Source organism: Leptopilina boulardi, unplaced genomic scaffold (genome assembly GCF_019393585.1).
Source record: "Leptopilina boulardi isolate dan_hultmark-lab unplaced genomic scaffold, ZJU_Lbou_2.1 LbouV2_155, whole genome shotgun sequence".
Classification (NCBI taxonomy): Eukaryota; Metazoa; Arthropoda; class Insecta; order Hymenoptera; family Figitidae; genus Leptopilina; species Leptopilina boulardi.
The window spans coordinates 67,589-94,698 of record NW_026137702.1 but is presented as its reverse complement, the minus strand read 5'-3'; the positions used below and the strand labels follow the sequence as shown (position 1 = coordinate 94,698).

General features: G+C 30.3%; 1 protein-coding gene and 2 long non-coding RNA genes across 3 annotated transcripts in view; 2 read left to right on the top strand and 1 right to left on the bottom strand.

Annotated features, from left to right (window-relative positions):
- LOC127276874 (uncharacterized) overlaps positions 1-18,352 on the top strand; it is a 72,483-nt gene extending 54,131 nt beyond the window's left edge. The window contains exon 3 of the long non-coding RNA XR_007842274.1: positions 18,207-18,352. This is a non-coding gene — a long non-coding RNA (uncharacterized LOC127276874). The remainder of the gene's footprint in view (positions 1-18,206) is intronic.
- On the top strand, positions 844-5,142 carry LOC127276872 (uncharacterized). The gene is made up of 2 exons (XR_007842270.1): positions 844-4,402; positions 4,562-5,142. It is a non-coding gene; the product is annotated as an uncharacterized LOC127276872 (long non-coding RNA).
- On the bottom strand, positions 4,397-27,110 carry LOC127276871 (homeotic protein Sex combs reduced). The gene is made up of 2 exons (XM_051297563.1): positions 25,276-27,110; positions 4,397-5,598 (listed from the first exon to the last, which is right to left on the bottom strand). Exons 1-2 carry the CDS (start codon positions 26,060-26,062, stop codon positions 5,294-5,296), a joined length of 1,092 nt encoding a protein of 363 aa, XP_051153520.1. The 5' UTR covers positions 26,063-27,110; the 3' UTR covers positions 4,397-5,293.

Sequence of the window (27,110 nt, the reverse complement as noted above, 5' to 3'; positions counted from 1 at the left end):
CAAAATTTTACTAAAAAAAAAAAAAGAAAAAACTTAATGTTGGAAAAAAATTGATAGTCCAAAAGAAGAAAGCAGTCATGATAACCCCAAACGTCTATCATGTGCGTTATCATGAAACTTATGACTTACACAAAATAGATATTTTATATATATATAGTATATATATATTTATATTTATCGAAAAAATAAATTAATCTTCTTAATTAAATGGGGAAATAAAAGGAAGTTATTTACGTTAAAAAAAAAAAATTCTTATTCAATCGAACAAAACAGATGGATGATAATTGTACGTTAAATGATTCACCGTACTTCATATCTGGTAAATAAATAATCTATTTAGTTGGAAAAATCGCGAACAATTAGAGAAAAAATATATATATATATATTTATGTAAACACGAATGACCCCACTTGATTCGTTTTCTCTTTGATAATAAAAGCACTCTCAACTTTTTCAGAAAATGATATCAATGACGTCGTAAATCTCACATAAGATATAAATTTATTCTCTAATTTAACTTTTTAATAATAACACATGTTTTCTTTAATTATAATTGTCGAATCCATTTCTCCGAATAATTGCGACAAAGTTAATTTTAATGACATCCGGTCGTCAATGTAACAATATATATATATAACCAACATTACAAAAAGTATATAATATGATAAACTTGATAAATCAAGTCAACTCTCGTGTGTGGATCAAAGGTTCTTAGCGATAGTTGATAAAATGGAAAAAAATAAAGATTATTAAAATATTTCTTTTCAAATTTAATATTATTAATAGAATTTAGTTTTTTTTTCAAAAAAAAAGGGAAAAGGAAAAACAAAACGAAAATTATTTCATTATTTTATACCATTTAATAATTACAATTTAAATTATACAATTATATGATCTTACACATATGGTGTGTGCTCTAAGTTACGTAGATGTAGTAAGTAGGTATTTAGTTAGACTATTACGTATATTACATGGAATGAAGTAACATTTGAAAAAACGCTATGCGAAACGTAATACTTTGAGCTTAATTTAAATCGGGAGAATGTTTTTTTTTTTTTTTTTTTTTGCAATCTATCTTTTCCCATCGAATCGACTTAAGACTAAATATATCAGTTCTGTTATCGATCCTTTTCGATTCGGTGGAAAAAGTCTTTTTTTTTTTTCTTTATTTTCATATATATATATTTATATTAGGTACCTTAACGTGTTTCACGACACGCGGCGACTTCAACAAAAAAAAAAAATTTTTTTTCATAACGAAACAAATAAAATACATTAACACTGGACCAAATCATTATAGCAACAGATTCACTCTCAATAATCGTAATTACAATAAATTTAATAATCATGTCAATCGTCTTAATAATTATTTAAATATTTCTCCATTCGACATCCCAAAGAAAAGGAAAATTTTTCTGAAAAATAATAAATAAATTTTGTTATTAATCAATGAGAGGATCTATCGAGTTTGCGCACAATTGTTTCATTTTTTTTTTTGTGCGCAAACTCATTGAGTTCTCAGTGCTGATAATTTATTATATATGGGTGCGTCTTTGGGGGTGCCGTATGGATATTTATAACTTCGTCGATTTCTCGCTAGTCAATAATTATTTACAATTTATAATCCTATATATTTATAGATTTTTTTTTTTTTTTTTTTTTTTTTTTTTTCATCAGCATCGATCGTATACTTAGGATCCCTGTACGCTTCCGAATTTGCTTTTTCGAATATCGCACGACCTCTCGTTTAAATTCTAAGCACAGAGCGACGGCATTTCGTATCACAAGATATATCCAATTATTTCACGCATGCGAGTGTTATTATGCCTCTTGAATTTTTGCAATCGTTAATGGTTAATTAATTTTTTTTTTTTTCGAATTTATCAACCAATCGATTACGCACGCGCAAGAACTTCCGAGACAACCATCCACTACAATAAACCTTGGATTTAACGATAAATACTTTTTTTTTACAATAAACTTTTACATAGACACCGAGAAAAAATTTACATTAAATTTTAATTTAAAAAAAAAAAACAATAAATTAATAAACATGGGTAATTTGTGATTTAAAAAAAAAAATATATATATATAAAATATTTAACTAATAAAGAATTTTTTTTTGAAATCAATTTTTTAATAATTAATTTTTTGTTGTTAAAAATTAAATTTGGATATTTTAATTCCAAAAAGAAAAATTTTATCCAAGTTTCAATATCGCGGATGCAGGTCTCGTGTACTTATATTTAACTACCTACAGACTGGTATAGGAACAAACGCAACTGCTCCTCAGAGACCTGTTGGGTACATTATGGTGCAAACTATTTATTTACAAAAAAAAAAAAAACTTGTTGGGCTTCATAGTGCCCACTATTTTGTCACAAAAAAAAAAAAAAAAAAAAAAAAAACTTGGAAATATTGGCGAATACATCGAGTTCTTTATCACGATACGGAAACCCATTAACTCTGAAAACGATAAAAAAATTATTTACAAATCTGCAACTCTTAATTATTCAAATTATTTATTTCTATATTATTATTTTTCTCACCATTTCGAGGACTTTTATGAAATAAAATTTTTATTTTACGGAAAAAAAAAAATTATTTGTAATAGCGAAAGATTTTATTAAAATAGTGAATACCAGTTTTATTTAAAACAATTAAAACTTTTTCATTTATTTTTTGATAATTTAAAAAATTTATTTAATAGCTGCAGATTAGTTTTCTATTCATCGAATCACTCTTAATGTCGAAAACACTCAAAAAATTCACTAATTATATATATATATATTTATATACTTATATAACACATAGACATAAATTGCATTTATAAAATATACAATTTTTAAACAACATTTTTTTTTTTTTTTTGACAACACTTTGTGATTTTTTTTTTCCTTAACGACAGATTTAAAAGAAAAAAAAAAAGTCTTTGGGCATTTCGCGTATCGCGCTAAATTAATTGCCAACTCTCTCCCCCCCCCCCAAATAACATTCGATTTTGGCCAAGAACACTTTGAGCATTAGCAGGCATCTTAAATTCTAAAAGGGCGATATTACACACGACGTATTTTTTTTTTGTTTTTTTTTCGTTAGAAACTAGGTTTCTATTTCAATATTGCATTGCATCGAGTTTCATTCATTTTTCTTTTAATATTTAAATATATATAATATATATAAATCTTTTTCGATATATCTAGCCGATAAGATTTGTCCATTTCTCTCGTTTATTTTTTTTTTTCTTGCCTTTCGAGCAAAAATTAAATTAGACACTCATTATTTTATTTTCTGGAAAGTAAGTACTTTTTTTTTTTTTTGACTTCTAGTTGAGCAAACTTTTATTTTTCTCATATAAGAATTTACAATTTAATTCACCTTTTTGCCAATTATCTTTTGAATAAAAATCTGTAAAATTAAAAAAAAAAATGAGAATTTATTTTTTGAAAATAAAATTCATATTCGATGATACCAAATAAAAAAAAAAAAATTAGAAAAAAAAGTTTGCTCATCCAATAATAATTGATCGATATAAAGAGTGTGCAGCTAGAATTAGCATATAATTATTTAATTAGATCTCAGCTAGTTCCTAATCTTAAGCTAAAGATTCGGCTATCTCGCCCGCAGAGGAAGGCTCTCAGTGATTGTGGTGAAAATAATTTTTTTTTTTTCTTTTTTTTTTTTTCAAAAATCACTTTAAACGAGAGCCCCTCAGAGCGCGTCCAGTCTATTATAGTAGGCGCACGGCACATTTATGCAGAAATTTTGGCTTCCCTTCAACTTCAAATGGTTAATTTCTGAAAGAGTACTCTGTCTCGTTCACAAATCAGGATCAAAATTCCGTCACGGGATGTATGCAATTTTAACGATTAAATCGCGTTTCGAAACAAAAACATAAAATCTTCAAATCTCAGAAAATGACAAATTCCTTAGTCTGCAAAAAATTACTTTTATATTTTTTAAACTGATTTTAAAAATAAATTCTACTTAAAAAATTATTAAATTGATACAAATTTTTTTAAGATTTCGTACATGGTCATAACAGTTTCCATTGCAATTGTTTCCATGATAACCGTTTCCATATCAACCGTTATCATAACAACAGTCCATAGCAACCGTTTCCATAGTAACCGTTACCATAGCAACTGTTTCCATGATAACCGTTTCCATAGCAACCGTTATAATAACAACAGTTTCCATAGCAACCGTTAGCATAACAACAGTTTCCATTGCAATTGTTTCCATGATAACCGTTTCAATAGGTCCATAGCAACAGTTTCCATAGCAACCGTTTCCATGATAACCGTTTCCATAGCAACCGTTATCATAACAACAGTTTCCATAGCAACCGTTACCATAACAACAGTTTCCATTGCAATTGTTTCCATGATAACCGTTTCAATAGGTCCTTAGCAACAGTTTCCATAGCAACAGTTTCCATAGCAACCGTTTCCATGATAACCGTTTCCATAGCAACCGTTAGCATAACAAAAAGTTTCCATAGCAACAGTTACCATAACAACAGTTTCCATTGCAATTTTTTCCATGATAACCGTTTCAATAGGTCCATAGCAACAGTTTCCATGATAACCGTTTCCATAGCAACCGTTATCATAACAACAGTTTCCATAGCAACCGTTACCATAACAACAGTTTCCATTGCAATTGTTTCCATGATAACCGTTTCAATAGGTCCATAGCAACAGTTTCCATAGCAACCGTTTCCATGATAACCGTTTCCATAGCAACCATAACAACAGTTTCCATAGTTCCATGATAACCGTTTCAATAGGTCCATAGCAACAGTTTCCATGATAACCGTTTCCATATCAACCGTTATCATAACAACACTCCATAGCAACCGTTTCCATAGTAACCGTTACCATAGCAACTGTTTCCATGATAACCGTTTTCATATGGCAACCGTTTCAATAGGTCCATAGCAACGGTTTCCATAGTAACCGTTACCATAGCAATTTTTTTACATAACAACCTTTATCATAGCAACCGTTTGAATAGGTCCATAGCAATAGTTTCCATAGCAACTAATTTTTAATCTGAATTTTAAAAGTCACGAAACCCTATAGATGAAGAAATTATTTTCGTTACATATTTTTTTTTTTTTTTTTTTTGTAAAAAATTGAACGAATTAAAGTACTCATTTTGGAAATATTTTTGAAGTGATTTTTTTTTCAAAAAAAAATTTGAAAGAATTGAAAGCCTAGAAATTCTGCTCGCCGTACATCCCAGGAAACCGGACAGCGTGTGCTCCGAGCTCGGCGGGCGAGAACTCGTCCTATGTGGCCAAATGGGCAAACTGACCGGGATGCGGGGCAAATTGGTATGGATGACCATAGGGCGACATATGGTACGGTACAATATTCATGCTCGCCATTTTGTGTTCCTTCTTCCACTTCATACGACGATTTTGAAACCAGATTTTAATCTGCCTTTCAGTGAGGCATAGGGCGTGTGCGATCTCGATGCGCCTTCTCCTCGTCAGGTAGCGGTTAAAGTGAAACTCCTTTTCAAGCTCCAGGGTCTGATACCTCGTGTACGATGTCCTCTGTCGTTTCGTTTCACCGTTCGCGTTTACAGTACCTGCAATAAAAAAAAAAAAAAAAGAATGAGATTTATAGCGTTAATTTAAAAATCGTCGAGATAATTTGTACAACCTGTCAAAAAAAACTTCTTAAGGTATTCAAAAAAAAAACCGGTATTTAAAATACTTTTTTTCTAAATTCTGATCAACATTCTGATTACTCTTTTATTAATTACTATGAATATTTATTTACTTTTCAGTGAGTTAAAAAAATATTTTTAAATTTTCCCGCTTTTTTAATTTACAGTGGTGCGGCGCTGCAGTATAAAGTCATATAGAAAACTTCTAAAAATCAAATATCAATATATAATATTTATAGAAGTGCGAACTTTTAAGTGTCGTGTATTTGAATAAAAGGGAAATTTTATAGACGAAGCGTATTACCGGGAGGTTAATGCGTGACGAGCTCATTAATTATTTCAACGAGTCGTGGTTAATATGCTTTCCACCACCGGTGTTACTGGATTGCAAACCTGGTCACTTGGCAGCTGTTTTACCTATTTGCTTAACACGCCTTGGTCATAAATAATTTTGCAATGCTATTATTATGATACCCCGCCTATTACACCTACTTCTCAATATTATACATGTATCAGAAAACCACACCGAATATGATGTATCCTGTTAACCTTAATTTACCTAGACGGCGTAACGCAATTTAAGTTTCCTTCATTCAAAAAAAAAAATTTCTTTTCTTAATTTCCATAAACCAATCTCGCTAATTCCCCAGAGCTGAAAAAAAATATCAAAAATGTATAATTTATAAATAAAATTTAATTATAAAAGGGAAATATATTATATATTATGAAGATAAAATTGATAATTGTTTAAGAAGTTATAATTAAGACGTCTACAAGAGGTCTGAATGTAAAATGAAACAATTATCTTTTGTAGATAGCTGAACCGATGTTACGAATGAGTGACTTGAACGCATTACATGGAGTGCTGTGTGCGTTTATGTATATATATATATATATATATATATTTATGCCGCTGTGGAACTCCGATATGGGCCATTAATTTCGGTATTTATGATCACTGTAAAGAAAGTTCGCAGAAAAGCATATGTGTACTTATAAAGCGAGAGGTGTTTGCTTTTTGTCCCTGTGGGGTAAATAAATATTGACAGGACGACAGCTCTAATTAAAATTAACAAGTTTCGCGAATTGCTTATATATGATGTTCAAATTTTGTTTTTTGTTTTGAAAAATAATCATTTTTATCATCAGGGTAAAGCCAAAAAAGTTCGTTTTTGACCAACGTTGTCAGTTGTCCAATTTTTGGTATTCAAAAAAATAGAAATTTTTAACGTTTAATGAATATTTTATTGTTAATTGTTTGAAAAATCTGATAATTTTAGTCATATAACTAAAAAAGTGGATTAAAAGTTCCAAACAAATTTTAAGCTAAAATTATCAGTTTTTTCGCCAACGTTGTCAGTTATCCAAGTCGTGAAATTCAAAAAATTGTTTTTTTTTAACGTTTTACGATTATTTTTTGGTCAATTTTTTAAAAATTCTGCGAATATTAGTGTTCGGAAAAAGTGGATTTTCCATTTTACGACAATATTATCAGTTTTTCGCCAACGTTGTCAGTTGTCCAAGTCTTGCAATTCAAATAACAGCAACTATTAACGTTATATATAAATATTTTATTGTTAATTATTGGAAAATCTATGAATTTGCGTGCTAAAAAAATTGTTTTCAGATTCTAAACACATATTATGACATAAAGGTATCAGTTTTTCGCCAACGTTGTCAGTTGTCCAAGTCTTGCAATTCAAATAACAGCAACTATTAACGTTATATATAAATATTTTATTGTTAATTATTGGAAAATCTATGAATTTGCGTGCTAAAAAAATTGTTTTCAGATTCTAAACACATATTATGACATAAAGGTATCAGTTTTTCTCCAACGTTGTCAGTTTTGCAATTTAAAAATAGTTTCTTTTAACGTTTTACGATTATATTTGATGGTCAATTTTTGGAAAAATCTGTGTTAATATTAGTGTACTAAAAAAGTGGGATACATTTCAAACACATTTAAGGATAAATAAGTTATCAATTTTGTGCCAACGTTGTCATTTGTCCATATGTCATATGCAATTCAAAAATAGTTTCTTTTAAATTTTACAGTTATTTGATGGTGAATTTTTGAAAAGTGAATATTAGTTTGCTAAAAAAGTGGGGTAAATCCCAAATACAATTCACAATAAAATTATCAGTTTTAAGCCAAAGTTGTCCATTATGCAATTCAAAAATAGTCACTATTAACCTTTAACGGTTATTTTATGGTTAATTTTTGAAAATTCTATAGTGTTTTACAACATCTTATCAGTTTTTCGTCAACGTTGTCACTTGTCCTAGCCTTACTATTCAAAAATAAACTCCTTCTTGCGCATTTAATCAATATTTTTATTATTAATTTTTTGGAAAATCCATAAATATTAGATTTCGTTTTAAACAAAATTTTACAAAATTCATCAGTTCCACAAACTTTTTTTTTTTGTAATTCCAGAGCATTATATGAAAATTGCAGGTGCAAGACCGATGAAAGGGTGATGAGACTTGTTATTTGTTTGAAGCGAGAAAACGGGTGTAGTTATATACATATAGATATGAAGTGTAGATGCGGATATTAAAGAGGCGGCTCATTTACAGCAATAATGAATGCGCTATTAATAGTCCATGCGAGCCGAGGGAGAAGGAAAATGGCTGGTACAGACCTATACGTATATATATGTGTTCGTCGTACGTTGACGATGTGCACTTCACCAATGATGAGAGAGAGAGAGAGAAGAAGGGAAACACGCGGGTACTTGGACATGAACATTGAACGTTACTTTTGAACAAAATTTAGTGAACGCAAGTATACAGGCAAAGTTGGCGAGCTTAATGACTGAAAACCATAGTCCGTTATCGCTTTCCTCCCAATGTACCACGTCGCTAGTGGTAGGCGACTTTTTTAATAAATAGTTTCCTCTCCCTCTGTCTGGGGATATCGCTAATTCGCAACACCTCACTGCTTCTTTTCTAACAAATAGAAATTATTTTTTCTTTGCGTATTTGAAAAAAAAGAAAGATTTTGCTGTTAAAAAAAATAGCCAACAAGAAAAAATTTACACTAAAATCTGTAAAAATTTTGCATTAATAAAAATCTCTCCGAGACAATTTTTTTCGAATATTTATTTAGATTGATCGCATTTGGGAATTATTTAATTTTTGTTAAAACATTTTTTTTTAATTTTTTCTTGAAGAAAGAAAAAGAATTTGTCTCACTCGCAAGATTCTCAATAAATTTCAATTTCCACGCACTTGACACCTTCTCTTCTATATCGAAGTTGTGTTTTTTTTTTTGCTATCAATTGTCATTTTTCTTTGTTTATCATTTTTTTTTTCCACACTTTTTTTTTATCATTCTTCTTCTGTTTGGTTGGTTCGCTCATTATCCGTCTCTCGACTGGAAACGTCGGCACGCAGGGCACGCATGGGATTTCGTCTGGTGTGTCTCATACCAGATCGGGCGATCCACGATCTCATCGTGATTAATTGCTCCCTGTGTTCCACCGACATCGATACGCCAACTATGTAATCGTATAACGGATTCGACCATCGATTGTTTTTTTTTTTTTTTTTTTTTTTTTTTTTTTTTTACCATCTCCTGTCTTTCTCGTCATCTCGAAGGTGTCAAAAATCACCTTCTTTTATACTTCCGTCATTTTAAAAATGAATTTTAAATATTGAAATTAAAATCAGAATTTTATCCGCAAAAATACATATTTTTGAATTAGAAAAGAGAATTAAAGAACATTATATAAAAATTTTTATGTAACAATCGAATGGAAAAAGTGTGATTTAGAATTGTGTTGAAGTTGTACAAGTGAATTTGGCATCGCGATCGAATTCCATTCAGATTATACTCTCGGATGATAAATGAACATCGTTGATGTGCATTATAACTCAACGAGAGCTCATTCGGCACTTTGTACGCACGCATCCACTTGACACAACTACTTATATTTTTATATCGTTTAGTATATGAGTATTTTGATAGATTTTTTTCCCACTTGATATTTTTAAGTTTCAATTTGATTAATTATTTAGTCATCAAGATGTTGTCCTTCCGGTTTTACATTTTTTATGATGGTGTAAAAAAAAACCAGGATTCATTTTTTATTTCAAATGACGTGGCGCCACCTACTTTATACACTTTTTTGAGGTTACGTACGAACCAAAAAGTGTAAAGTAGGTGGCGCCACATAAGGCTCGTAACTTTTTAAAATACCATCAAAATCGAAAGAACAGCACACATATACTGGTGTAATAAAATAAAAATAGATACTAAAAATATATCATGGATTCCATTAAAAGAAAACATCTATTTTCTAATTTTGTATCGAACTAAAATTGATATATATAAAATAAAACAAGGGCGTTTAACCTGGTCACGTGTGTCAGTCAGTCATTCAACTTAAATACTATACAACTCTTTGGTTAGACGTTCGGTTGTCTGTGTGTGCCTTTCTTTGTACACATCAGGGATATCCCAATGCAAAATACAAGAATTGTGGAGCGCGCGTTCTATTAAGAGCAAAAGCTTGAAAACTTTCGTTTAGAAGACGACAAGTGACATCGAGATGGCAGACACGACATGGTCCTAAAGTCAGCCTTCAGACCTGTATACAAATGCTCCCGCTGCCCTCCCTCTATTTTTTTTTGTTTTTTTCTTTGAATCACCATGTCCCGCATTTTTATCTCTTTCCTAACATATCCGTTCGTTTTTCAAACTCGAAATTTTGTTTCATTCTGACTTCTTTTTTTTCGAAATATTGAAAAAAAAAATGTTTAAAATAAATAGTGTGTCATTAATCACTAATACATTAGCCCTATACGAAAGTCAAAGTAATTTAAATATAATCGATCACATATATATATATATATGATTTGTAGGCTTCTAAATAAAGAAAGGTGAAAAAAACAGTAATTGATTCTTAATGTAGTTTTATAACTGAAATCATCAAATTTAAGGAAAACAAAATAATTAATGACCGCGCCTAACAATCGATAATACTTAGCGTCTAGTTTTGTAAAGAAAGAAAAAGAAAAAATATTGAAACAATCATAGAATTAATATCTTACAAAATTTCACTACAAAATTAAAAATTATTCATTAATATTCTAGAGAAAGTTTTGCAATAGAACAAAATCTCATGGTTGAAATCTGATCGCATTCTTGATATAAATTTTCCATATATGTTTGTAGCAATTGTTTCTTAGACCTCTTTCGAGTCACAAAATGTTTAATATATTATTGTATATATCAACGCCAGTAAATATTGCAAATATATAATACTAATATTCTTAATGATACTCGTGATACATTATTGTAAATTTGATATCAAAAATGGTATCTCCAAAGAACTCGACGCTTCACTTTATTATAATTTCGAATCTACAGCGCATTGACATCACCGACAAAGCCCCCTATAAAGATCATAAATAACCCAACCAGTTTACCAAAGCTATTATACAATTATGATTACATCTTGTGTGTGACCTAGGTGGTCCGAGGCATCACGAACCAAGAAATCTCATCTGACTCTTAAAGATGAATTTAACACGATTCAAACGGTTCGCGTCTTATATATATATATAATTTCTAAGAGATCACCCCCTCGATATGTTCGTGTGTTTCCTTCCCTTCTCTTTTGTTGCTGATTCTATACCCCAGAAACCCTGATTACCTCGAGTGTGGGTCGAAGAAACACATTTCGTGCCATTTCTATCGTGTATCAAAACTTCCTATATCTCCTATATTCACGCGATCTTAAGTATCTTTGATAGACCAAAATCGTCTATATAGTTAAAGCCACTTATATCCTAATCCAGGTCACGTGACAAATATACCTGAAATTAATTTATACTGTTGCTAAATTTTTATAATTTTATCCTTACTTTAACTAATCCTCATCTTAGCTAATCCTTACTCTACCTAATCCGTAACTTACATAATCCGTACCTTAATTATATCCTTACCTTACCTAATCTTTAGTTAACCTGATCTGTACCTTAGTTAATCTTTCCTTTACCTAATCTGTATCTCAGCTAATGCTTGCTTATCTAGTTTTTATTCTGACTAATCCTTACATTATACATAATCATTAACTTAAGCTAATCATTACATTGCCTAATCCGTACCCTAAATAATTTGTACTCTTCACAATCCGTACCCTAAATAATCCGTACTCTACACAATCCGTATCCTAAATAATCTGTACCCTAAATAATTCGTACCTTATCTAATCTGTACTTTAGCTAATATTTACTTTACCTAATTAGTATTTTACCGTATCTCTACTTCAGCTAATTCTTTCCTTACCTAATCTTTATTCTACTCAATCCTAATACTTTCCTTACCTGAGCTAATCCTTACCTTAGCTAATAATTATATTACCTAATCCGTAATACATAATCCGTACTTTACCTAATTCGTACCTTAATTAATCTTTACTTTACCTAATCCTGATCTTACCTATATATAATCTGTATACCTCAGCTAATCCTTTCCTAACCTAATTATTACTCCACCTAATCTATACTTTACATAATTATTACCTAGCCTAAGTCAGCCAATTCATTATCTAATCCGAAACCTATTTAGGTTTCGGATACCCTAAATAATCTGTACCTTACTTAATCCGTACCTTAGTTAATCTTTACTTTACCTTTTTCTTACCTTATACCTAATTTGTACCTTAGTTAATCTTTTCCTTACCTAATTTTTCCTCTACCTAATCCTTACTATACTTAATCATTACCTAAACTAGTCATTACATTGCTTAATCCGTATACCCAAAATAATCCGAACCCTAAATAATCCGTACCTTACCTAATCTGTATACCTTAGCCAATCCTTTTCTTACCTAATTTTCACTCTTCCTAATCTTTACTTTAGCTAATTGTTACCTTAATTAATAATCCTTACCTTATCCTAATTAATACAACTAATTCACAGGACATTGTTTTAGGAAAAATTTAATTTTCCACAATAGGAGTATAAAATGTCATCATCTAAATATTTGGACAAAGTGTTAAATAGTTTGAAAACGACACGAACATGTACCTTTCTGGCTTGTGGCCAGTCACAAAAGAAGATACTTCTTACATTAGCCAAAAACTCCAGTCCATATAATTTAAATTTACCTAGGCATGTTTTGCGTCATTCAAATCCACATCCTGATTTGTGACTTTTTCTCCTCAATGCAGCTGTTTTCAAATAGTAGCCAAAAATTATCCTATATAAATTCCAAAAACAGTTCACTCATATATATATATAGGACAAATTTTGAATTACCAAATAGTTTAAATTATTTTTCAATCTCTTTTTTTCGAATGGGGGACAATACAGGGGATCTAAAAATCCAGTTTTTTTGCGAAGAAGGAGCGTTAATTGAATTTAGGTTCACAGGATTATTGTGAAGCGTTTAAAGTGGCCAGAAACAAACCTATTTGCGTCAGAGAGCTTTCTACGGAGATAACAAATGATCTTGAGAGCACACCGCACAAACTTCGGCATAAAAGCTTCGGTGAGAGCTGAGGCGCCCTTTTCCTTTTTCTCCCTCAACCTTCTTTTCCTTATTCTCTCTCTCTCTCTCTTTCTCTTTTCGCTACTTCACACCCCGTCCACCACCATCAGCATTTGGATAGAAAAGCTATAATTTTTGAATCTATTTATATCTGTCCGACCCACAGAATAACGATTCCAGTGCCTCTCACCGTGTATTGACCTCATTTTAAATTTATCAATTTTTATCTTCATTTCTCAAAAAAAAAAAACAGTATTCTGTACTTCAACTTTAATCATCAATTTTCTAGGAAATAGATTTATATTCTTCCTTGACGACAAAATTAATGATGGTAATTTAAAAAAAATATTTTTTGGTTTATATATTTTTGCAAATTTTGGAAAAAAAATTGTGGGGATGATGGTTTAGCAACGAAGATATGGTAAAAGAAAGGTTATAGAGTGGATTTCTCTTTCCGTGCGGATTGAAGAGGAATGAGAATAGAGAGACCGCGTGTTTTCATCCATCACACGGTGGTCCGATCGGCAAGAAATACACACACACATATATACAACAGTACCAACAATCTCAGAATGCATTACCATGTTAGAGAGAGAATGCATACATTTCTCTATCTTCGGACATCGACTTCATGCGTATATTTACTATATCAGTATAAAAGATCGTATATCTAATTTTCACTTTGTTCCACGAATTAGAGGTTCAACGACTCATTCAATTTAATATGCATACATAAACAATCAACACAAATTTCATCTCATTAAATTCTCGGTATTTAAATTAATTATTTTTTTTTTTAAATAAATTGAACAGTAAATGATTCAATTTTTTTTTTTTTTAAATAATAATTTAGAACTTCTGGTCTTTCAATAGTCGAAAATTTCCGAAAAAGAAGAAATCTATATAAATTCTGATTATGCATGACGTTTAAATCCGCAAGAGATTGTAGGAAATCAAGGACGATGTAGAAAATGTAGACACATGGAACGGGAACAACTTCATTCCGTAGGTGGTGCACACAGTGCAAAGTGCTCGATGTAGGGGCGGATCCAAGCGTACCCCAGCGACCTCGGGCCATAAATAAATGCTCGCGCGAGGCTTATGTACCTACATACAAAAACCTATGCTTCTCCTATATATATATAAGAGGTAACCCGCGTGAATGCGGTAACTAGAAGGAACGTAGTGGACTATCAAAACGGACACTTTTACAAGAGGAACGACGAGAACCTAAACAATAAATATATATAGGTGGTTGAGGATATAAAAAATTCAAGGGAAAATCCTTTAGGCATTTTCAATTTTCTAATTCTTATATAAGACATCTAAATGCGAAGATTGTGATTTAGTTACAGGTGACAGCGGTGGGATTAGAATGGAAAAGGATTTAAGGATGATGAATTGCAACTCAGTTTCTTATTTTCAATTTTCTATAATTATTGTAAAACGTCATCGATGCGAATAACAAACTTATACAGGTGACAGCGGTGGGATTCTTTTAGAGATGGAAAAAATGTATTGAATACAACAATTTGTAAATAGAAACAATTAGTTTTACCCCTAATTTTTAGCTTTATAATTTTTACAAAGCATCAAAATGACAAGATTGCGATTCACAAAGGTGGCAGCGGTGGGATTAAATTAGAACGAAATAAATTTACTTCTTACGGTGTTACCTTAGATGGTTGCATTAAATTACAATTAGAAATATAGTTTCAACAATTTAAAATTTTTAAATTCTTATGAAATACCAAAATCTGAAATATTAATAGATTGCGATTCAATTATACAGATGGCAGCGTTGGAAATCATTGTAATCTTAAGATTTTGTATTTCCTTTTACAGGTGACAGCAGTGGGATTAAATTATAAAACGAAATTTTACATTAAATTGCAATTAGAAACAATTTCGCTCATTTTCAATCTTTTTAATTCCTACAAAATATCAATCAGAATAACAATAAATTGGAATTTGTTTATACAGGTGGCAGCGGTGGGAATTATCGTAATCGTAATCTTAAGATTGAATTTCCTTTTATAAATATGACAGCGGTGGGATTAAATTAAAACAAAATTTTACTCCTTATGTGGATTAAATTGCAATTAAAAAACAGGTTCATCCATTTTCAATATTTTTAATTCTTATAAAATATCAATTTGAATAACAATAGATTGGGATTTAATTCTTACAAAATATTAATCTGAATAACAATAGATTGCGGAATTCGTTTAAACAGGTGGCAGCGGTGGGAATTATCGAATAGTCTTAAGATTATACGATTCATTTACATAGGTGACAGCGGTGGGATTGAATTAAAACAAAATTCTTCTTATATAATCGGTAATTTTAATTGTAATTAAAAACAGTTTCAATATTTTAATTCTCAAAATTCATCGATTCAAATACAAAGATTGCGATTATTATACCAAAAGGTGATTATATTTTAGGGAGACGAAACAAATTTATTTCTGGATAATTAACATCCACATCAAATTGCAATTAGAAACAATTAGTTTCACTCCTCATTTTCTAAATATATATATAGTCTCTCCTGGTTTTGCTAAATATAGTTTTCCCATCTCGGCAAAAGTATTTTTAATAAATTAAAATTATCTTTATATATGGAAATATAAGTGTTATTCGCATTGTCAGTGGCCTTAAAATGCGAATGAATCGATATTTCCATTTATGTTTTTGTGAACCTTATAGTATATATATATACATATACTTGTGTATCAAACTGAGGCACATATAGTCGCAGCTGACTGTATTGTTGCGTTGAAGGTAAGTCATTAATTTTCCTGCACTGGGAACAATTCTCGTGTGCGTGTTTTCTATCTATATATATACACACATCACAATTTATATATATATATTCACTCACTCAACTGGTATGGTGCCTACTGTCAATTGACAATTTTACTCTCTTATCACATATATCATAATTTTTTTTAAATCTTATAAAACATTAATTGTTAATAAAATTGTTACATTAATAAAATTAATAGTATATATTTTTGATATATCTAGATCTCCCAATTGAAAATGTATTAAATTTTTTAGAAGGCCATGCTGCGGAACTTGGTAAATAAGATTAAATCTGTCCATATATACGATGTATACATTTTAATATTATAGTATATGACGTAAGTGTATAGCGAATCGTTGATCCCACACGTAATTTTATTTATTTACATGTGTATATATGTGTGATATTATATCATAGTATTCGCGCACTGTTGCGCACGTGACTCGCGCCTATATATACTATATATTTTCTTCCGAGAGATCAGAACGATTACTCGATCCTGGAATTATATATATGTTCATTGCCATTGGTCTTTGCGCAGCAATTACATTTTTCCTCCCCCTAAAGAAGAACAATAATTTCTTTTCGATTTAGAAAAAAATGGATAGTAAAAAAATTTTTAGGTTATGTTTGTGATTTTTACACTTTCTGTGTCGTTTGGATTATATTTTAAACGGTAACAAAAATGTGTCAAGTAGAGGGCGCTACTTTCTATGTCTTTTGGATTATTTTGAACAGTAAAAAAATGTGTCGAGTAGATGGCGCCACTTCTATAAATCGTTTGGCGCACTTTGGACTGCAGCAAAAATTGTATCAAGTAGGTGGCGCCACTTTCTATGTCATTTAGCTCATTTTGAACTGTAACAAAATTGTGTGTCAAGTAGAGGGCGCCACGTTCTATATCGTTTAGATATGATTTTTGCAACAAAAATGACTCCAGGTTTTTTTTCTAGCATACAGTTTATGATTTCAATTCAAAATGAATTGAACAAAGAATTCTTTTTTTTTTTTTAAATCAAACTTCAATGTCACGGATCGAGGGTAAATATAAGTGAGGCAACAATAAAAGAACATAAGGGGATATATCTATATATAATAATTATTATTATTTGGCGCGATGTTTCGGTACTTGTATTGCATTGAAAAAAACCGCGAAGTTTTCTAGGCATTCATGTTATTGTCGTATATAGCATGTGATCGTAAATTTTATCCAGGACATTCCACCTTGGGGGGTTGTCGGTCGAATAAGGGGCTGCATATAGTCAAAGAGAGAGAGAAAGAGAAGCAAAAGGATCAAGAATCCCCCGTTGAGTCCTGCTGCAGCAACAGGCGGCCCACTTCCCTCTTACATATGGTGTGTTTAGGATCATCCCATTTGCGGTGGGTGGTTACTATATTTAAATTTATAATCTTTCACTCTCTCCTATATCGTATCTCACTCTGATAAAAATTAATCTCCATTTAATTAAAACTAATTTTTAAATCAAAAAAATTTCTTTATTTCAAAAAAAAATTAATTTTAATAAAAAAATAAATAGAATTTTCGAAAATTAATTCTAATATTAGAAAAGGAAAATAATTTTTTTTTGTTTTGAAATTATTTATACAGAAACGAGGGGAAAAAAAAATCAAGATGACAAGTAATTAAAAATAAGTTAAGAGAAAATTGTTTTGAAATTAATGTGATAAAAGAATATAGTAATAAAATATGCGATATGCCTATATTTCCCTTTCGTGAGTATGTAATGATTCTAAAATGCCATGCCACCTGTATATATCCATTTAGCTCGAACAAATAATCTGTTTAATATCCTATAACATAGTTGCGATAATAAATATACGTCAAAAGAAGTGTGAGATTCATCAACTATGCTATTTTTTTACTCGAGAGAGAGAGAGAGAGAGAGAGAGAGAGAGAGAGAGAGAGAGAGAGAGAGAGAGAGACACAGGAGGCATCAGTTTTATTTCAATGAATCACGAATGGAAAAACAGTTATATTCATTTGTTTATAAATTAGAAAGTGATTAGAAAATCATTTATACTTTAAAAATTCAAATATTTTTTGTAAATTATTATTTTAATACCAAAATGATATAAAAAAAATATTTTTTAATAATTTATTATCATTTAAAAAAAAAATACGCTATTTATTTATTTTGAATAATAAATTATCTTTTTTTTTCAATGTCAAAATATACTGTATTTTTCAGATTGGATATTATATGGCAATGCGAACCACCTAACACGGACAAAATTAATGAACAATTAAGATAAGGATCAGTAAGTAAAATTTGCGTTTATGAAAAAAAAAAAGAAAAAAAAACAGTCTCCGCTGCAAAAACCAGTTTCCAGAACATTGACCCTGTAACCCTCATGGAAAGGGTATATAACAAACGGATTTATATCTTCGTGAATTAGGTTCACGAGAGCTACCCTTACGTCATCTCGATTCTTGTGGTCTTTAATATTTATGGCGGAACGATCAGGCTGTAATTATGCCTCCTCGGCGAAAGCCACCTCCTTATTTTTCTCCCTCTCCATTACCCCCTTTGCCTTCTCCTCTCTAACCCCCCCCCCCTTCCCCCTTACTATCAAGAAATCGGTTATCCTATTTATTAGTGTATATTAGCTGTCGATTCATCGGCGGAAATAATTGCGTAATTATTTCATTCATGGTATCAAGAGAGAGAGAAAGAGAGTGCACAAAAATGAGGTCCAAGAGATTTATAACGATTATCATTACCTTTTTCAATGTTCATCGTCATTTTAGCCTCAATTTGTTACCTTGAATATAGCTGCTGGTTTACTCGCAGTATTTTTTTTTTTTTGCAGAAAAAAATTATTTTTATATCAGAAAAATTGAGTTATTTTCTTGGATTTTATTTTTAATTGAGGACTTTAAATTGCTTATTTCTGTTTGATATATATATAAGAAATAATTATCATAATTTGAAACTACTCACACGATGAAAAAAAAAGATTATTTTTATTTACACAATCGAATATTTGAGTATTGTCAAAAAAATATTTCTTTTTTATTAAATTAAATAATCAAATAAATAATTATAATAGTTCAATTCGTATTTGTTACAAAACAAAAATTGTTCTTTAAAATTTGAAAATAATTTTTTATGAATTTTATTTTTAATGAGGGAATTTAAATTGCTTATTTTGTTTGTTTTGGTATATAAGAAATAATTAACATAATTTGAAATTAAAAACATTTTTCATCGCAGGTGCAGTTAATTTTATTTTTTCCTAAATTTTTGTTGGTTATTTCCATTTTTGTTGGTTATTTCCATTTTTATTGCTATATTATTTGCTCGCTCATTTTTTTTGTGGGGGGTAAAAATATATTTTTACAATACTGAAAAATTGAATTATTTTCTTCATGAAATATATATATATTATAGGGATTTTATTATTAATATGGGAATTTTAATTGCAGATTATCAAAAAAATTTTTTGCAAAAAAATCTACTTTGCCCTATTAAAAATTTTATTTAGAATTAATATGAAAAATTTAACAAAAATTTTTACAGTAGGGACAGCGAATTTTTTTTTTTGGTAAAATATATGTGAATTTGAAAGTAAATCTATTTTTATCATAAGAATAGAAATAGGAATCTATTTGAGAAGATATTTTTAATTTGATGTCTAAAAAGTTTGTTTTTACTCTTCTTATAAACGTTTACACATTAAATTTTTTTTTCTTTTCAAAAAACACTAAAGGTATGTACATATATATATTGACGTAACCACATATTATATAGTATAGGCTTATTTGATAAATCAATTGGTCCAGAGGCTAAAAACCGGATGTGTTTATTTTTCCTTGTAGGGAGTTTAATTTTACTTTATATATACATACGAATAGTGATTATTTTGCTTGTCTCAGAGTGTGCGTATATAACATTCGATCGTCATACCGAACATTCTTTACACAAATTTTAAAACGAATTTTTAAAGACTCTATTTTCACACTTTTATAATATTTTGAGGAATGGAATTTATGAACTCGTTTCTACGAAAATCAGTTTAAATATTTCTAGTAATGCCACTTATTGTGGTAGTAATTACGATACCGTTTTTTAAATACTTTTTTTTAATTTAATCTCTTGAGCGTCATGGCGTTGCACGTGACGGCGACAGAAGCGTCAAAAATGGCGTTCCTTTTTGAAATCAATTTGTAATGTCTATAAACATATTTTACTAACCAAAACTCCCGAGTAACAAAATTTGAATGGATTGCATTGTTTTTTTGAAGTGCAAAAATGATATTTGTGAATAAATGTTAGAACACACGCCATTTTCAAAAAAAGTACTGAAATTTTGAACCATTTTTTGAAGGGGAATAAAATATGTATTGATTAAAATTTTTTTTAACATTTCACAAATTTTTTTAACCACTAGAAAAATGTTTTGGTCATCATCATAGATATATGGTAAGGCAATTATTGTAAGAGGCTGTTTGAAAATTCTCAGCTTTGGAATATAAAGCAGATGAAAAGGTAAATGTGTAAGGGGGGGTGAGGGCTATTTGAAAAGGATGGCACATTAACCTTGCAGGAATAAGAAACGAAACGAAGGAGGCCAGAAGAAAGACCTTTTGCTTTTGGTGTATACACATATATATATAAGCTAGAATCAAACTGCGGCTATAAGGTCGAGAACTAAAGTTGAGAAGAGTCGAGCAAAGGAAGCCCCCCCGCCTTACAATGCGGTCTGATTTATAGCCTGGCGCACATACATAGAGTTACACACGATATCATAATACCATTAATTCTTCGTCAAATTCCCCGCTGACTGAATCATACTTGCCGCACAGTAAATCACAAGGCGACTAATGTGAACGCGACCAACGCTCAGGCTGCTGTGCTGTCTTATCTTCTTCTGAAACCGCGGGGGCAGGTGGATTCGTTCCCTCTGCCTTTTTATTTTCTCTCCTCTCCAACCTATCAACTGTCTATTCGTGTTTCCGTATTTTCGTTTCTCTGTGTATCGTGTGTATATCTTCATCGTGAAAATGCGCAATTCATTTTATAATACAAATTCAGTCGCAGAAAAAAAAATTGCGATTTTATATACACCAAACTGTTTACACGATAAAAAAAAGGTTTTTTTTATTTACACAATCGATTACTTGACTATATTGTCAAATATTTATTTTTATTAAATTAAATAAATAATTAGTTAATAATTAGTATAGTTCAATTCGTATTTGTTAGAATTATCAGAAATTGTTGTTTGAAATTCGAAAATAATTTTTTAGCTATCAAAATTATTTGATTAAATTAAAAATATTTATTTTGACAATAGTGCTTTTTGTAGCCATTTTCAGAGTGGTTGGTATTACTAAATTCCCTAAAGTTACTATATATATATAGGGACTTTTATTGAATTCTGACACAAGTTGACAACACTGTTTTGCTTTTGACAGAAGTTTAGTTGGGTCACTTCTATTTTGTATGTTAAATTGACATGAGTTTAGTTCGGTAATTTACAGCTGTTGCATTATAATTTTTATAGTGAATTAATTTATCCTTCAGTGGCCATACAACTAGTGAAAGAAGTCTTTTAAAGAAATTTAATTTTCATTTTAAATAATAAATATATATAGATAAAAATTGTTTGATCATCATAATTAACTTAATACTATGTATTGGATTTGATAATTCACTATGAATTCAGTAGCAGAAGAAAAACTGATATAATACCGCCAAACTACTCACACGATAAAAAAAAGGGTTTTTTTTATTAACACAATCGAATACTTGACTATTGTCAAATAAATATTTATTTTTTATTAAATTAAATAATCAAATAAATAATTAGCAGTTAAATTTACAAATCAAAAATTGTTGTTTGAAATTAGAAAATAATTTTTTATTAAAGTAAAAAAAATATTTCGTTCAATTATAAATATTTATTTTGACAATAGTACCATTTGTAGCCACTTTCAGAGTGGTTGATATTACTAAATTCCCATAAAGTTACTATATATAGGAACTTTTATTAAATTCTGACAAAAGTTAGCAACACTGTTCACTTGCGCTTTTGACAAAAGTTCAGTTGATTCACTTCTATTTTGTAGATTAAGTTTAGTTTAGTAATTTGTAGCTGTCGCATTATAATTTTTATAGTAAATAAATTTATTTAAGTAGCCACAACTGGCATTTCTAAATTTTGTTCTCCAAAATGCTCTGTCGTCGTCGTTAGGTATATATTTCGTTATGCAACACTTTTGACGAATTTAGAAAACAAACAATTTCTGAATTTCAAAAAAAAATAACTCACTAAGAACTTAACACCACTTTGTAATTTATATTCAAAAACAGTCGTTATGTAAATTTATCGTCAACAAATGTATCAAGCTACCTATTCAATTATAAATTTTTGCCATTTTTTTTTCTCTTAAAAGAGTCGTGTTCATTACACTCAAAAGTTACTGAAAAAAAATTTTTTTCCTGCTAATTTATTTTGAACTTGCCTCCTAATATATATAGATATACTTATAACCCAAAAATTAAATATGTATAGAAGTATGCAAATTTTTTTTTTTTTTTTTTTTTGCACTTTGATTCGATTAAAAGGCATGAAATGTAAATTTTTTGTTTTTGGTGAAAAGTTAAACAGAATTATAAGAAAAAAAAATGAAAGAAGGAAGGAAAAAAATTAAAGCGTGTAAGATTCTTGAAAGGTCCGAGTCCGTTTTTCTTTAATGGCGCGCGGGCACTTGAAACGAATTTATCCTTGCCACGGAAAAAAATACCGCGGGATGCGCTCTTATACATGGAACATGTGCGCTTTTGCGACTTCCTTTTCTTTGTCGACCACACATGGATAGAAAGACAAGGCTTCTTCTTTCTTTTTTTTTTTTCTTCAAGAAACTTTTTGAACTGTATTATGTCGTCGCGCATAGAAATACAAAAATGCAATTGAGTTTTAAGAAAAGTTGACCGTAATTTCAGGGCATCTGTTTTTATAAGTCACGGATCATTTCATAATTTTTTTTTTTTTGATAGAGGGCTAAAATTTACAAAATATGCATATTTTCTTTGCGAATTTTCTAATCTAATTAAATAATGAGAGATTTTAATTATTTAATGATATTTAATAAATTTATAATTTAAAAATGAGAATTTTTACGCACTAATTGTTAAAAATCAAATTCAAGAAAATTTTTTGTAAATAACAAATTACACGAAATAAAATAAATGTTTGCTGATAAAAATTTGCTGAAAATATTTTTGCTAAAGATGGCAAAAATTGAGCTAAATCCTTAAAATTTCAGCAGATTTTACAGTTTTTAAATTTTGAAAATTTCAACAGATTTACAAATTTTTAATCTAAAATTTCTACATTCTGCGTTAATTTAAATTAGTAAATATTTTCAGATAATTAAAATTAGTAACTGCGATTTTTTATTATGAATTATTAGAATTTTACTCATTATATATAGTAGAGAATTTTTGTTTTCACTAATTTAATTACTAAATACTTAATTAACTTATTCACTAATAATTCACTATAATCCCGAGTTTTTGCTAATAAATTAATTAAATTTCACTTATTAATTTTTTTACTAATTCGTTGGTAAATATTTAACTAAATTTTTTGAAAAAAACTGTGATTTTTTGGTATGAATTAGTTAAATTTTACATATTAATTCGTAGAACACTTTTTTTCACTAATTTGTTGGTAAATATTTAACTAATTTAAAAAAAATCTGCAATATTTTTTGCTATTGATTTACTTAAATTTTCCTTATTTAATTAGTACAGAATTTTTGTTTTTGCTAATTTTTTAGTAAACACTTAACTATAATTCATTCACTAATAATTGGGATTTTTTTTTTTTGCTACAAAATTAGTTAAAATTTAACTTATTATTTAGTAAAAAAATTTGTTTATTTCACTAATTCATTATTAGTATAAAATTCTTAACTAATTAATAAAGCAAATTGTCAGTTCCTAATTCAAATTAGTTAAATTTTTTTTTACTAATTTAGTATTAGAACGTATTTTAAAAGGTATAGTGAGTAAATTTAGAAATTAATTTTAAAAAATATCCAATTGTGTTTAGATTTTTTTTATTTTCATTTTGACAGGAATAAAATCTATTCTCCCTATATATATGTATATACTTAAGAGAATAATATTTTACACTTTGGCCAGAATTTGGTTCAGTGGAAACCAAATTTTTTTTTTGCGGATCCAATGAAAATGTATTTGATTCTCTTAATAAAATTTAAAAAATTTTAACTAATAAAAAATTTGTTTCCTTAAAAAGAAAACTTAAGTTTTTTAAATTTTAAATAAGAAAATTAAAATTTGATCAAAAAATCCCCCTCAAAAAAAAGGGAGTTAGACTTAACTTTTAATTTTGGACTCTATTTTGCGATCTAAATGATAGAAATTGTTGAATAGAATATGTTTAGTGATTTTTTAGGGTTCTGGATGTAAAAATATTGAAACTATGTTTTTTGTTGTTTAAACATTTCGATCCTTGGTTTGAATTCTCTTCAGTAAGTTATGATTTTCTATATAAACAAAGAACTTAATCTAATGTTAACTCACTTTTAGAGTTGATTTTTAACTCGAAAAATACTCCCAACTCCTGTTGCGGGTGTAAAATTAAATTATAACCCCTTAAAATTTGTATTAAGCGCACAAATGTTTTGTTGTACACTGTGAAAAAAAAGGAGTTGAATTTTCAACTCCCTAGGGGATGCTATAAAAGTCCCACCCTTTTGGAGTTGAAGCGAAAGAAATTAACTGATGATGCTTTACGGAGTTAATTTTTATGCCTAGGGAGTTAATTTAATTATTAACTCTCTTTTTGAGTGGATTTTTAACTCGAAAAATTTAGCTCCCAACTTTCAGTGCTCCCTAATTTTTTTTGAAATTATTCTCTTCAGCTTAATTTTTCTAAAATTAATCGAATAATTCGAAAATCGAATTGCATTTCAATAATTGCCGGCTTACAATTTTTTGGCAATTAAAATCAGTTGTGATAATTGCAATCAAAGTTTCGATAATTATCGATAAATATAGTATAGATTTTTCGCTATTTACGCCACAAAAATCTAATCTATGATTTAAAAAAGTAGTTTTTATCGATAATTTAGTCTATTAAGAGTAATAAATTAATTTTTCTGATATAAATCATGAGATGTGATTCTTATTTCAAAGAATTTAACTCCAATACAATTTTCTTTTTAATTTTCCGCCATTTGGAAATTATATATATACTTTGAGATGAAAAATTTTTACTCACTTTGACCAATGTGAACCCTCTTCATCCAGGGATAAATTTGAGGTGGATTTCCTCCACTTGTATTTGCTTTATTTGACGAATTGTTTCCAGTGCTCGATGTACTTGAAGTCGAACTTGCTGGCGATGATGCTGATGATGCTGTTGTTAATGTTGAACTACCTTCACCTAAACCACGTGAGCTACCACTTGGTGGCGATGATGCCGAGGCCGCTGCCGAAGACCTTGATGAACCACCCGGTGTTGATGTATGACCAGATGGTCCTTTACTGGTACCAGGTGTATTCATTGGTGTAGGACTATTTCTCGATGTTGATGTTGTTAAATCCTGTGGCGATGCAACACTCGTCGACGATGTTGAATCAGCGTATTTACAACTTGACGTTGATGACGCCACTGCGGCCGCTGATACCGCTTGTAATAATGGTGCCGTTGGATCAACATGAAGTTGACTATGATGATGTTGATTTTGTAATCCATGTTGTTGATTTGATGTAACGGAATTTAATCGTTGAGGTTGTAATTGAGTGTAGTCTATCATTCCCGTTGGTGCTGAATGTTGTATACCACCAGCAGGTGTTGCATAAGGATGTTGAGGATAATGTTGTGGGGAATAGCAAGGGGTGGGATAACTACTTGTCGCTGCATTTGGATTATAATAATCGGCACCGGCAGGCGATGATGCTTGTAGTGGTTCACCAGGTGAATTCGGCGTCGGCCGTGGCTGTTGTTGGGGTTGTTGATTCACATAGCATGAAGCTAATGAATTGACAAACTGATAGGAACTCATTTTTATTGATGATTTTTTCCACAAAAAAAAAAAAAAAACACAAATATATTTAGAAATCACAAGAAGTCCTTCGCAGGGAAGGCATCACTTTTACACTGATCCTCAATTCACTTGGGTGGATTTTTTTTTTTATTAATAAAACGATAATCGAAGGGGTCCTTTTTTGAGGATCTGACTAATAGAGAGAGAGGCAGAACCGGGTTTAGTTTACGAGCGCCACGTGGGCCGAGGGCTATAAAACTGTCTTCTGCTTCTTTATGATCTTATGGGGGCCCATCGTGCGGGCCTATTGGCGCGCTCCATTCAGAATTATGAAAAGATGGCGGGATTTATTTTTTGTTTCAATAGGGAAATTATTTTTTTTATAATCACGGTGCGTACACGTAGGAAGGTGATATCGTACTGAACCTCGCGATCCTTGGAAGACCGGTGCGGTAGCTGTCACGTGCCGCGCTGCGTGTCAGGAGCACCGACCAATCCCCGCCGTTCGTCAAACCTTGATTGGTCTCTCTTGCTGCCGCGGTGGATTCTTCAACCCCGTTCTCTTCAGCCGTCACAAGGGATGAGAGGGGTTGTGTGTGTGTTGAAGAGTGGGGATAGCTAATGGAGAAGTATTCCGTTTTTCGGGGGGGGGGAGAGGAGGGCTCTTTTTTTCTTCTTCTTCTTCTTTTAGCCGCTCTTTAAACGTCAGTCTTCCGCTATTTCTGATCGCGCACGCTTCTTCCCCACCATTTTTCAAAAATCATCGTCTTTTGGTATCATTTTCAAAAAAAACCTGGAAAAGGGACGCGCATAAGTCGTCGCGGCTGACAGTTTTATGAGAGTTTGATAGCCTCCTTTTCCTTTTGTGGAAGAAGACTAAAAAAAAAAAAGGGGGAGAACTACACCGCACACTCTTTATTGTCCCATAAATTCAAAACCTGTTGCCGAAGAGAGTTTTTCTGTTTAAAAAAAAAAAAATAAAAAATGGAGAATCCTTTGCCGGAGAACCCGGACACAACTCGTATAACTCACTGAACGACTGAACTCTCTGAGAGAGTCTTGGCGG

What these genes read in the sequence shown, in the direction of transcription:
- LOC127276871 (XM_051297563.1), bottom strand. Translation starts at nt 26,062, where the DNA reads ATGAGTTCCTATCAGTTTGTCAATTCATTAGCTTCATGCTATGTGAAT. An exon ending in GAGGGTTCACATTGGTCAAA is followed by an intron (nt 5,599 to 25,275) that starts GTGAGTAAAAAT and finishes TTTTTATTGCAG; the next exon opens with GTACTGTAAACGCGAACGGT.